This window comes from Pelodiscus sinensis, chromosome 9 (assembly GCF_052426305.1).
Source record: "Pelodiscus sinensis isolate ZL-2025 chromosome 9, ASM5242630v1, whole genome shotgun sequence".
Taxonomy (NCBI): Eukaryota; Metazoa; Chordata; order Testudines; family Trionychidae; genus Pelodiscus; species Pelodiscus sinensis.
The window spans coordinates 11,416,378-11,430,398 of NC_143060.1; the positions used below are offsets into that span (position 1 = coordinate 11,416,378).

The 14,021-nt window shown below is 43.8% G+C and overlaps 1 protein-coding gene across 3 annotated transcripts in view; it reads right to left on the minus strand.

Moving 5' to 3' along the window:
* The window catches only part of CC2D1B (coiled-coil and C2 domain containing 1B), a 67,162-nt gene that overhangs the window by 43,588 nt on the left and 9,553 nt on the right, over positions 1–14,021 (minus strand). For all 3 annotated transcript variants that reach the window (XM_075935974.2, XM_006126406.5, XM_089780412.1), the window contains 3 exons: positions 12,015–12,124; positions 8,853–8,975; positions 6,959–7,093 (listed from right to left, as the gene is read on the minus strand). In XM_075935974.2, the coding sequence (XP_075792089.2) occupies positions 6,959–7,093; positions 8,853–8,975; positions 12,015–12,124 (368 nt within the window). The remainder of the gene's footprint in view (positions 1–6,958; positions 7,094–8,852; positions 8,976–12,014; positions 12,125–14,021) is intronic.

Consider the following 14,021-nt stretch of genomic DNA (forward strand, 5'->3'; position numbering starts at 1 on the left):
TCTCTCTTCAGCAGATCTGGAACGAGTTCAACTAACTCATTTCACATATCCCAGGCAACCGTCAAATGATAACAGCCAGAAGTGGATTTAAACCAGCAATTGAGAGATGAAAGGCCCCTGCTCCTATTTCCAAACTCATGAGCTACATAGTTGCCTTGCTAAGTAACTGTAGCCAGACATGAACACCTCCCCCCCACCCCCCGTAACATCCATTTTTGTTTGCCTGGAAGCATACAGGGCACACAGAGCAGTAAAATCAGCAGTCTTTGAAGCCTTGACAGGAGGCCCGGATATGCTAGCTCACAAGTGACCCTGGACAACTGTAAGCAGAGATAAGAGGGTGGTCGAACTAATTGCTGACCAAGAGGCTACCGAGGAGTGCCCTTGACTGAAACCCATATTGATACGATCACACACTCGTCCGGGGGGAGGAATCTCCCGCCCAGCAAAGAATGTCCAGTACTCCTAATTTAGTTCTCTCTCTCTTACAAGTGTAAATTATTTGAAACTCCCTTGTAAGAACTGGCGCCACAAAGACGGACCAGTACAATTTGCCATCTTAGATGAGAAAGAGGATACGGGCCCCTATGGGTATAAAGATGGGTCCAGCAGCCCACTCACTCTGAGCGTTGATCTGCCATCTACCTGCTGGCCGGGTTATGTGTTTGACCTCCCGAGGTTCCATGGGGACGCTCACCTCGTATTTGTCTTTCCGAGGAATTGAGGGACCGACCCTGGCCTGACACGCTGGAGTCGAGAGGCACAGAAGGGGGTAAAAATTGTACCTGTATGTGTCCTTTGTTTAAGTATATACATAGTATTAGAGCTCTTTAAAGATTAAGCTGTCACTTGGTACCATTATTTCCTATCTTCCTTTTCCTTTGTAACCATTTTAAGATCTGTATTTGCTAGCAATTAAGAAGTAGAGCAATAGCCATTGTAACCACATGCTTTATAAGCCTTTTTAATAAACCTGTAACTGGTTAAGTTTTAACCTGACTCCTTCGGTTGCTGTAACAGAACCAAGTGCAATTTAAAAAGAACTCCAGCCGGTCATAAGGGAAAGATACAGGCAGAGCTGGGCATTTGGATTGTGTCGCTTCCAGGGGACAGTCCGTTGGGGCATCTCTCAGCCTTCACTAGGCTGCCCGCTGCGAAGGGATCATGTATCCTAGCAGTCAAAGTCTGAGGTGTAATAAGCTCTCCCTGTAAACTCTGGGGCGTCTGTCAGCCCGTTGGCTGCCCACCACGAAGGGACCCGGTCCTAGCAGTCAAAAGACACGGACGTTAAACTTCTCGGGGCACTCGTCGGTCTTCCCTAAGGCCGCCCGCTGCGACAGGACTTTGTGTCCCAGCAGTTGAAGACTCGGGTGTATAACACACAAACGCACTGCCCTGACCATCGGCTGACAGTAACAGAGCTCAACAGCAGCTCAATTCTTTATCCTAACACCAAATATTATCTCTAACCACAGGGGCTTCTTAACACCCAGGTTAGGCAACAAAGCCAAAAAAGTAACATGGACTTCAGAGCAGAACATAAAGTTACCTACTACAAGTCATCTCACTGGCTAAAATTAAAACAAAACATTAAAAAAACCCCAAACAATGACAAGGCTGGAATTTATACGTTCAGACAACCAATCACCACACTGTTTGACAAGTAATGTTTTTATAGCTATTAAGGGCCAGCTCTGTAGGAGATGTGGGTTCCAAACACATCCAGAGTCTGAGCTACCACTTCTGGTCCTTCAGAGGCAAAGACTTGGGTGTTATGAGATCAACATATGCAGTTTGAAGAGGCATGAATAGGAAAGGAACATCCATTATAAAAATGCAAGGCTGGACGAGACCTTGAGAAGTCACTGAGTCTAGCCCGTGTTGGCATATGGTCTGGGTTTACTTGATCCTAACTGATGGATGTTTGTCTAACCTTTCTTGAACAACCTCCAGTGAAGGGAATTTCACAACCTCCCTTGAAAACCTATTCCAGTTTTTCCACCACCTTTACAGTTAGAAAGTTTCCCCTAATATTTAGCCTACATCTCCCTTGCTGCAGATTAAGTCTGTTACTTCTTGTCCTACATTCAGTGGACATGGAAAGAATAACTGATCATTGTCCTCTTCATAACAGCCCTTTACACACCTGAAGATTTATTAGGTTCTCGCTCTAATCATGACCAGTTTTTTTAATCTCTCCTCATAGATGATATTCTAAACTTTTTCTTGTATTTGTAGCTCTCTAGACTCACTCCAATTTGTCAATATACTTCCAAAAGTATGGTATCCAAAAACTGAATATAGAGCAAAGGTCTCAATGTTAATACACCCCCAAAATATTAGCTTTTTTTTTTGCAAACTGTTCCAAATTACTGATATTCAATTTATGATCCACTGTAAAGCCCATGTTCTTTTCAGCAATATTACCATGTAGCCAGTTATTTTCATTTAGTAGCTGTGAATTTGATTTTTCCTTTCTAATAAAAGTGTTTTATACTTGGTCTTTATTGAATTTCATCTTCCTAATTTCAAACCAGTTCTCCAAATTGTTAGTTTTGAATTCTAACGCTGTCCTCCAAAGTACATGTAGCCCCTCAAGATTTTTAGCACACTTTTCACTCCATTACCAAGTCATTAATGAAAGCATTGACTAGTACTAGGAATGTCAAATAGCAGTTAATTAGGGAACTGTGTAACTTAAAAATCTTAGCAGTTACATGCTGCAAGCTCTGCAGTATAAAGCTTATACTGCAGAGCCTGCAGCACAGCCAGCTCCTAAGAGAGCAGGGCTAGGAGCCAGTGCACTCCAGGAGCTGCAGTTCCCTGACCCACTCCGGGGGAGTTGGCTGCACTGCAGGCTCTGCAGTATAAGTTTTATACTGCACAGCCCGCAGTGCAGGGCAGCAACTATCTCCCCAGGACCCAGTATGTGCCAGAACTGGCTTTTAAGCTGGCTCCCATCTGCAGCCCTGCTGATAAGAGGCAGCAGTGTGGAGCGGCAGCAGCCTCCCGTAGAGTCGGTGCATACTGGGAGGATGGCTTTTAAGCCAGCCCTGCTCTCAGGAAGCTAGCTGCCATCCTATGCTGCTGGCTCTGTCACAGCCAGCTCCTTAGGAGCAAGGCCAGGAGCCGGTGTGTAACTGTTACGGTAACCAATATGCTGATGCTTATTGGCTAACTGTTTAAATGGTTACACTATTATTTCCCTAAATGGTACCAGATCTAGGATGGATCTTTGAGGGCCTCACTTGATATATCCTCCCAGTTTGACAATGAACCATAGACAACTACTCTGAGTTTACTCTTTCAACTATTAATGCACTCATTTTATAGTAATTTCATCTTAACTGCACTTCTCAAATTGAATGATGAGAAAGTTGTGTGGGAGTCTATCAAAAAGCCTAATTAAACTCAAGATATATTATGGCTATTGTTTTCCCCCTACCCACTAGGCCAATATCCATGTCAAAGAAGAAAAACAGGTTGGTTTGGCATGATTTATTCTTCACAAATCCATGATGGCTATAATCCAGTTATCAGTCAGGTGTTTACAACTGTTTTAATAATTTGTTCTAGTATCTTTACAAGTACAGGCAGTCCCCGGGTTACGTACAAGATAGGGACTGTAGGTTTGTTCTTAAGTTGAATTTGTATGTAAGTCGGAACTGGTACATATTGTAGGGGAAACTCTAGCCAAACATTTCTCCAGAGCTCAGTTTTATTCTTCCACACCTCACTTCTCAGTCCTTTATTCTCAAGCTGAGGTGTCTGCTGAGAAAAGCCGCTCCGCGTCTCCCTGGTCGGCTGGGGGGTGCGCTAGCTTCGCGTCTCCCTGGTCTGCTGGGGGGAAGCAGCTAGTGTGGGGTTGCCTCACCTCGTTTGTAAGTAGGGATCCGATGCAAGTCGGATCCATGTAACCCGGGGACTGCCTGTACTGAAGCTTGGTAGAGTGGTCTTTAGTTCCATGAGTCCTCTTTGTTCCCCTTTAAAAAACGGGTACTGTGTTTGCCCTTTTCCAGTCTTCTGAAACTTCACCTATCTTCCATGAGTTCTCAAAGTGTTAATGGTTCTGAGATTGCTTCAGGTAGCTCGTTAAGTTGTTTAGGATGAATTTCATCAGCCCCTGGATATCTCTAATTTATCTAAATATTGTTTAGCCTGTTCCTTCCCAGTTTTGGTTTGTATTCCTTCTCCCTTGTTAATATTGTGTTGAGTACCTGGTCACCATTAACCTTTTTAGTGAAGATGCAAAACAGTGGCATCAGTTATGAGCACTCTTTCCCCACTTAGTAGAGGATCCTACGTTTTATTTTTCCTTCTTCTTGCTCCTAATGTATTTATAGAATGTCAGTGCATTGCCTTGTATGGAATATGAGTGACCATTTGTAATATTAATTATACCAATATTATAAAATTGCAATAAAACTTACAAGACATGAATCAGTTGAAAAATGATGATTTGCTAAGTATGATAATCATGGTTATATGTATATGCCATCTTTGTATTGTGAATAAGAAGTGTGTGAGATACATCTGTATCTCAAACCTGTGCTGCGTTTCTGGGCGATACCACCAGACTTTGATTGGCATCTGCACTATCCAGCATGCTTGACGACCTATCGGCTATGAACCCACTGAGAGAAGGCAGAGGTTACACTTATGACTTAAGCAGTATATATAGGGACATGCCTATGGATAGGCTGATGTGCTGAGCTTGTATTTTCCATGCCATATGCTAAGCTCGTATTTGGGACAAAGGCTGTAAAAGCAACATTGCACAGGACATAAAAGGCAGCTGCATCATTTCCATTTTGTCTTTCATCCTGCTTCCCACTTCTGGAGTAACTTCTCTACAAACTGAAGCTTTGAACAAAAGATTGAATGATCCATCCAAGACATGTCTGTGTTCCAGAGGGATTTTATATGCTAGCAAACTCCCCAGTGCTGATAAGAACCTGATATATGAAGTTGTATATGTATCTGACTGTTGTGACAATTTAGCAACTCTTGTTCTTTTCTGCAAAAATCTTTAGTTTTAGGTACTAAAGGACTAGCTAGCAGCATGGTATTTTGGGGAAAAATCCAAACTAATACTGATCTGGTAATATGGCTGGGCATTTGGGGATCAGAAGTACATTTCTGTATAGTGAGTAGTTTCAAATAGCTCTTCAATTTACTAGACTATGCTGACTGGGGGCCAGAGAACTGGAATGTAATAAGGTGGTCACATGATTTCTTTTTCAGCTTCTTGATAACAAGTGTGAGGAATTAGATGCACAGTTTGGGGTCAGCAAGTCTAACAGTGTCAATCATCAGTTTTGGTAGCACTGCTCTCCATTTGCAGCCTTCCCCTTCCTTCACATTTTCAACATGGCCTACCCCCTAGGCACTTAAAGATTGTATCTTGTATTTGTTTTGCTAGGTGTAATTCAATTCATGCCTTAGTCTCTCTCATTTTGTCCCTATATGCTTGTTATTCTTTTGTGAATGATACTAAGAAGTAAGTCTTTTTGACAATCAAAGAACAGCTTTGGACTGTGAAGGGAACTCTACTTTTAGCTATGACATTGACTTCACAGGCCAGTGCCAGGGTGTGTGGAAACTTCCCATCTTGGAAAAACAATAAAAAATATCAAGCTTCAGTAAGAGAGTTACATTTCTGGACTGGATAAAGCAAGCTTGTTTTCACCTAATAGGTTTTTCCCTTAGGGAATGACTGCATTTACATTTTCTCCAAGGCTAGAATAAACTGGACAGCACATGGAATTCCCAGTTTGCACATTCTCTCCTCCAGGTCTGGCTCTCTTTCATACCCTTATGTACACAGGCTATTTAGCAGTCGAGAAGAGGTAAGATTCTTCCCTTACTGGGCAGCACAGAGCACTAAATCTTTGGAACAAAACACGGAGCTTGATGCAGTATGAGACATAGTAGAGTGGGAAGCAAAGAAACAGGCTCCTCTTGCAAGAATTATGTGCCATCACATACTCAAATGGCAAATGCTGCTGCCTGGCTGAGAAGTGCCAAAACCAGATGAAACTGTTCCTATTGCAATCTACAGTTGCCATATCAGGGGGAGATACTGGGCAGCTAAGGCACTCAGAGAGGATTCCTTCCCTCATCGCAAACAAAAGATTCAGCAAAATGAGAAGGTAATTACTTGGGAAACAGCTACATGTGCGAGGGAAGTTACAATAATTTATTCAAAGGGGGCACACTGTCACTAATAAAAATAGATCAAATTCAGACCTATTGCAAGTGGGTGTGACCTTCACAGAAGTCACAGGACCAATTTCAGCAGCGATACAAGTTGATCCAAAAATGGCATGTAAATTACCTTCAGTTTTGGCATTCAGTGGCTGTACCACCTGTGCAAGCCACTGGGACATCATTTCACTATGTACACACATTTGGACTAATACACAGTGTATTCCTCTTTTTTCAAACAAAAAATCGTTACCCTGTATTACTAGCACCACATTAGAACAACCTGAACTATTTTTAAAATCAGATTTAATTTCTATTTCTACTGTTTAATCATCCTGGAAGATGAAGATATACTACTCAGTTTCCTGTTTATAGCGAGTCTTATTTCCTGACTCATGTGCACTTGCAAAACTCTACAACTACTAGATTATAAACACTACAAGGGATTGTTTAAATATTTTTTCCTTTGGATTTGAAATAAAGAAAAGTTAACGGAAATATTTCCACTGACCCTAGAAAATCATGTTCATATACAACCTACATTTTAAGTTTGATCTATATGACAGGACTGCTTCAAATTAGAAATAAAAAATGAATAGATAATGCAGTTTCCTTTTTCACTCCTACACACACCCAGAAAGCACCAAGTAATATTCCTGGATCAATGTTAACCTACATTTAACAAGGACTTTCCTCTTTCACTTAAAGATTCCCTCCCCCGCCATTCACTTGTGTAATGAATTCAACATACCTTCAGGCCTCTTTCGTACCGTCGTATTTTGCCACTCTCGCCTGCTTCCTTTGCATTCAAGATTGCTGCTTTATAGTTTGCAATTCTGTCCTCTATCATCTGCTGCAACTCACTGGAAACAGCAGGAGATGTGACCTCAAAAAAAAAAAAAAAAAAAAAAGCGGGGGGGAGAAGTGGGTGGCCCTGGGTAAAACACATTATTTACTTTCCCAAATTACACATGCTTCTCCTTGCCACTGAAAAGAAAGCATATCCCTTTCTGTACCAAGAAACACACACCTAGACAGGGCTCAGGAATCAAAATAGCAGGGATGAAATGGAATTTTTTTTCTGAAACAGAAGGGCACTTGTACTGCATTAATATTTCCTGGATCCACCTCTGGGCTTCCTATGAAAGGAGCAATAGAGAGAAGTGGGTGGAGTACTTTAAAAAATGTACAGCCATAAGGTTAACTGGAGACTGGATAGTTAGGACTCACAGCGATGGCTTTCAGACAGCATATGGTCTGGTGGGCTTGGTGTTATTTTGGGGTGGGAATGTTTGTTTTCTTCACCATGATAACTTTACACTTTTCCAGGATTCTCACAACTTGGCTTCCATACAAGACTTCCTCTGTAAGCTGGAAAGTCTGCTGTCTGTCACTTGCGCAGTAAAACATGCAACATAAGTAAACAGTTACCCCCAATTTACCAACTTATAATCACTGTGGCAGTCAAAAATACCTGTCAGCTGGCTATTGATGTAATTATTACCATTATTTCTATATAGACCTACCCTTGCTCTTTTAAATAATGCGCACAATGCATGAAAATAAATACTGTGTGACAACAGAAGAAAAAGCAACAACTGAACAAAGAACCTGCCTGCATAGACAAATTCAACAGGGAAATAAATTCTGAAATTCTGTATAACTCAGCACCACTGGCAGCCTACTGGGAGAGGCTTCAGATTAAAACAGCAGTGGCTACTGCATGTCAGGATTCAGGTGCACAGGTAAAAGATCTGGGGAGGGGAGGAAGCAGAGACAGGAGCAAACGAAAAACAAAAAAAGGATATTGGAAATCAGGACTAAGGTATCTGTGCATGGCGTACAGTAGAACTCTCTAACCTAACAGACCCAAATACAAATGTTGAGTCCAAATGGAAAACAAACACAACCTCTTGGACTCATGTTGACTCTCCTTCAACCAATGGAATAGGCATAGTGGTAGCTGTGTGCCTCCCCCTTGCCGTCGCTATTTTGCTATTTATTGCTTACACAATATTACTAGTTGTGTGAGGGAGGCAGTACTGTCTAGTGCACAGAGCCCTCAACTGGGACTAAAGAGACCTGGGTTCCATTCCCAGGTCTGTCCCTGGTCTGGTGCATGATCTTGAGCAAGTCATTTCCCCTCTCTGTGCCATCTGTAAAATGATAATGATACGGACCTCCACTATAAAGCACTTTGAGATCTACTGATGAAGAACACTATGAAAGAACAAGGTATTGCTACTAGTAAGTGTAACGTAGCATAGCAGAACTGTGTGGAGGTTCAAGACTAGTAACGAGAACACTATCAAAGGGATTAAGGAGCAATAGCAGAGCTGTAAGCTGTACAAAGGAAGTCTGCACACATTACTATTATTTATACATCATGGATGTGCTAAGAGAGTTACAGACAGCATGCCAAAAGAGCTTACAAACTGTATTATATTTGGCTCTAGTATTATTAATTCCTAATTTTCACAAACACCAAATTCACTCTAAAAGCAATGCACCATGAAACCTAACTATACCAACAAACTGTCAGCTCCCACTGGAAAATGTACAGATGATAAACTAAGCAAGACTATAAAGTGAGCTTGTCACCTTAAACTGCATAATAAAAATAATTCAGTGGAACTCTCTCTTACCTCTGCCTGTTGTTCAGGTTGCTGCTGTATTACTGGTGGAGCTGTGAGCACTTCCATTGCTATGGTTTCATCCTCACCACTTCCTGTCTCATCTTCGTTGCCCAGAACCTCCTGCAACTCTGCCTGAAGCAAGAATCAGTGAGGTGCTTACTGTAAAATATGCTCTACTTTCAGCACCACATGAATAAATGCTGCAGGATCTAAAGCACCTCTCCACTGCTACCGTGGGGGAAAAAAGGCCTTTTACCCAAGCAATGTTTCAGTGTAGACTATTCACCAATTTGCATAAGAATAACACACCCCCATGGGAAACTTGAAAGTGATAATCAACAGGGACAAGCACTGCCCTGGAGAACGTATGTACCTCCTGGCTTCAGAATCTATAGTTTAACCTCAAACACAGTCTACAGTTCAGGTTGCTGCTGTATTACTGGCGGAACAGCAAGCACCTCCATTGCTAGGGTTTCATCCTCACCACTTCCTGTCTCATCTTCATTGCCCAGAACTTCCTGCAACTCTGCCTAGAGCCAGTGGAGTAAACCTGTCCATAAAGGTCTAGCCTCTTGGTCTCCCAGTTTTTTGGTGAGTGCTCCTGGAAATCTTGCCACTCCCAATGATTTGCCACGTCTACCACCAAAGAATCAAGAGGTTGATAGGATCATAGGAGTAGACGTGCTCGAAACCTCTAGATGACACAGAGTATCTCCTCGTTACATTTAGGGTACAGAGAGGCTGGAGTTAGCCACAGAGTCCTGGTGGTCTCTGTGATGGACTTACGCAGCAGAGCAATATGGCCCAGAGCAGAAAAGGACAAAATGTCCAACATGGGATCAGTGTCCTCTACAACTTCCTCTGCATGGACACTGAAGTCCTGAGCCACTCTCCTGAGGAGCTGCTGCAATGCTTTATTGTCCTTCTGAATGGGAGCTGGCTTAGATTCTGCCAACACCTCATGGGGGGAGGAGGGGAATGAAGAGGTGGTGGTCACCACCAGGAGTGCTATCTGGGTCCCAGCCTCAAAAGGAACTGACAACACCATGGGCAATACCAAAGGGGCCAGTGCAGACGATGGGCACTGTGCCTATGCTAGTGCCATCATTATTGGTACCAACATTGTTGGTGCTGGTGCCCCCATCAGTGTTGATGCTGGGATTGGAGTCAGTGCCAGTCTCAGCATCATTAACACCGATGGCGATGCTGAAATTTGGATCTGTGTCTGAGCTGGGGGTGCTGGTGCCGTGGCTGACGGTGCGAATGGAGACGGTGCCAATGGAGGCATGAACATAGCCGATGTTATAGATAACACCCTGGAGTGGTGCCCTAACTCCTGTCTTGGCTTTGTTGGAAAGCCAAAGGGGTCCAAAAGTGCTACTGAGTTAGCGCTTGCTACCACGGTGCCATATGTTGGTGACGGTCTCTGACGGACATCAGCCTCTTGCTCTGACATAACCTCTCCCTGAGTCTGACTCTGACTCAGAACTGTCTATGAAGGATGACCACAGAGGAATGGAACTTCTCAGCACCAAGCCTGGATGGGAAGCAACACTGGCTTGATCCTCTTGAAATGCCAGAGAACTGGATGCAGGGGAAGGTGAGCATCAACTCATCATGGCCAGTTTATCCCTGGGAAGGTGCCCTTAACAAGACTGGTTCCAGCAACGGAAACAATGCCCCGGAGTGCATCAAATCCTGGGCAGCCTGAAAAGCCTCAAGAGTAGATGGCAGACAGATCTCCTTTGTACTCTCGGGAGAGTGGACGGTGGAGGAGTCACTGGGTCTGCGGCTTCTCTGCCACATTGGGAGGCAGCGCAATAGGCTGGTGGCCCAACTTGGGTCTCACCTTAAGCCTGTTCTTAGCTGGGGACCTTCCCCTTGACTAGGAGAGGTGCCAGCACTGGGAGCATCAAGAAGAGCCATGAGGTGCCAAGAAGTCTTCAAAACTTCTTGACCATGTGCTGATGGCACCAGTGCACTGTACACTGAAGAGTATGAACTTGGTGCTGAATCTGTTGGTGTGCGGTCTGGCTGAAGATAAAGAGCCGCCCCTATTAACTAAACTTTCAGGCACTGATCTCTGTCCTTTAAGGTGCAGGGCTTGAAGGTTTTACAGATGGGCAACAGTCATTCTGATGCTCCTCTCCCAGACACTTTAAACAAGAAATGTGGGGGTCACATTTGCACATATGTTGCGGGCTTTAAAGCCTAGAGACCTGGGCATGCCTTGGTGCCAGATCACATGGGAGGAAGGGGAAACCTTCCAAACAAAAATTAACTAATTCCGAAAACTAAACAATTAAAAAAAAAGCTAAACTACATTTATAACTATAACTATGAACTAAAAGGAACAAACAAGCTGCTGCCCTTGCTAACAAGAGAAAGGGGAGTTCCAGTTAGCCATCACTGATGGAAAGAAGGAACTTGGGGAGCAGGGGGTCAGCAGGGCTCTATGTTGAGCACCATTTTGGTGGCACTCAAGGGGTCACACAGCTAGCTGCCAGGGGAACAATCTTGCGGCTAACATGCACATGTGTGCAGACACCTAACTGGAATGGACATGAACAAACACTCAAAGAACCACCCAACAAACAGTGCCAAGGTCTCTTATATAACTCTGTCACTGGGTACCTCCCTGAGGACTGAAGAACATGCAGTAGTTAAGAGAAGGATTTTATCTTTTTGGAGGTTGTCTAAAACCCAACTTCAAACCTCCAAATAATCACCCTTCATGAATGACTGTAGTAAGTGTAATTTAGAGCTCTCTCCACACAGTCAAGTCACATACAACAGATGTTTTAATAAACTCAAAAATCACTTTAGTTCAAGGATATGGTTATTAGGCTTGGCCATACTCGGACCAAGTAGAAGGATGGCTAGCAGGATTTGTAAGTAGAAGGATGGCTAGCAGGATTTCCGACATGTTTCCCTAACTCACATGGACTGGAATTTCTTCTCTGCCTACCTCCTCCAAGAACCATAGTCACATGCACATTTGTAGCCAGGTACTGTTCTCATCTTGATGTGGATAGATCTGACCATTAAAAAATGTTTACATCACCTGTAAGTTTTGCCATGTCTCAATTTCCCTTTAAAAAGTTGATGGGCTTTGCTGCTCACAGAACTTACTCCATGAAAGACTGAATCCTACTGGCAGAAAATACATACCAAAAGGTCTGTATCCTCCTCCAAACCTTCATCTTCCTCCTTTTCCTCCTCATTCAGGTCCTTCATGCACTCTGCAGCCATCTTTTCAATATGATCCATGGGCAGAGGGGCTAGAGAAAGCAACCAAGAAGAGACAAGCCATGAAGATCTAGCACACAGTTGGATGGGGAAACCTAAACCATAAGAAATACTGCTTGGAAAAGAACTGAGAGTTCATTTGTCATATCTCCCTTTCAGTTACAGGCCAGGTTTGTTACTAGTCAGCAAGATAGTACAGTAATTCCCAGGCCTTTTATGGCTGAAGCCCTACCACTTGCAATTGATCAGTGCCTTCTGTTCCACCTCCCTTGTCCTGTCATGTCATACACCCTAATACATTTGCTGTGTCTCTTCATCACACTCTTTTCCTATCTGTTTTACCTTTATTCTTCTTCTGTATATTTCTCTGGTTTTAATTTATTTTGTTGTCTCTGCTCTCTTCCTCTGGTCTTCCCACCTCTGCTCCACTTATCTCCATGTTCACACTCCTTCCCTGCATTTTCACTACATTTCGCTGCAGATTGTCTGAAGGAAAGCGTGCTGTTTAGTGTCACCTTTAGAAATATGTGGGTGAGGGGAACGAGGGAGAGAACATGCAGACAAAAGCTCCCCATAGCAGATCAAAAGGACAGGCGTACACCTTGAGAATTCTGAAACTTTCACAACTGGCAGAAATTTCAGATACAAAAGAGGATCTTTTTCTTAAGTGTAAACCAGTGGTCTCCAACCTTTTTAAGCAGGAAATCACTTTTTGAATTTAAGTGCAAGCCAAGATCTACCTCAAACCCAAATACCCTTGTGCTCTGCCTCCTTTGTGCCCCTTCTCCAAGGCCACACTCCTGCACACTCCATCCTCACTCCCTCCCCCAGCCTCCTTCCCTTTCACCAGGCTGGGGCAGCAGGTTGGGGTGCAGGCTCTGGTCTTGGATTAAGGGATTTGGAGTGTGAGAAGGGCTCTGAGCTGAGATTGGGGCAGGCAGTTGGGGTACCAGAGGGGCTTCTAGGTGCAGGCTCTGGGAGGGTGTTTGAATGCAGGGGGCTCCGGGCTAGGGATGCAGAAGGGGGTTCATGACTGGGGTAGGGTTTCAGGATGTGGGCTCCAACTGAGCACCGCTTACTTCAGGTGGCTCCTGGGTGGCGGTACAGGGGGGCTAAAGCCCTGCATCACTCCCAAAAGCAGCCAGCAAACTCCCTCCCAAGTCCTGTTATGACCCCTGCCCTCTCTGTGGAGACAGGATACAAGATGGGAGAGGGGGCATGACATCAGCATCCCTCTTCTCCTTCCCCTGCCCTGCACAGCAAGCAGGAGGCTCCCGGAGATGTGGAGAGGCAGCTCTAAGGCAACAGGTAAGAGATGCACAGCAGTAGGGGGGAGAGGCAGCTGAAGTGCTGGCACTTGATAGCCTCTTGGCCAAACCAATTAGGATCACCTGCCAGAGGCTCCAAGATCTACTGGTTGGTGACCACTGGTGAAAACTGAATCATGATACTATTCCTGTTAGCAACTCTTATGATCAAAATGAATTTTATTTCTAGAAGATGAGCCTTTTCTTCACAAGAACAAGGAGTCTATGTACCCTAAAATCTGCCTCTCCTCTATTTCCCCTTGTTATCTCTAGTGCATTTTTCTTGCCCACTTGTGTTTAAAGGAGTTCAGTCCAGTGAACCTGCAGATTTCCACAGGGATAGGTAGAAGTTTGTATGCTGACAATTGCAATTTGATCATATCCCTGTATGCTCAATAAAACACATGCTTGCCCTCTGTGCTCTCATTTGCACTACAGAAACAGATTTAAACTTTTTCTTGACCCCCTGTCAAATAATGGCCTCTGCAACCCAGAGTCAGTAGCAGGTTAAAGACAGACACGGTGGGTGAAATAATAACGTTTATTGGAGCAACTTCTATTGGTGAAAGAGACATGCTTTCACTACAGAAACTGGTCCATAAAAAAGAAAGAATATAATTTT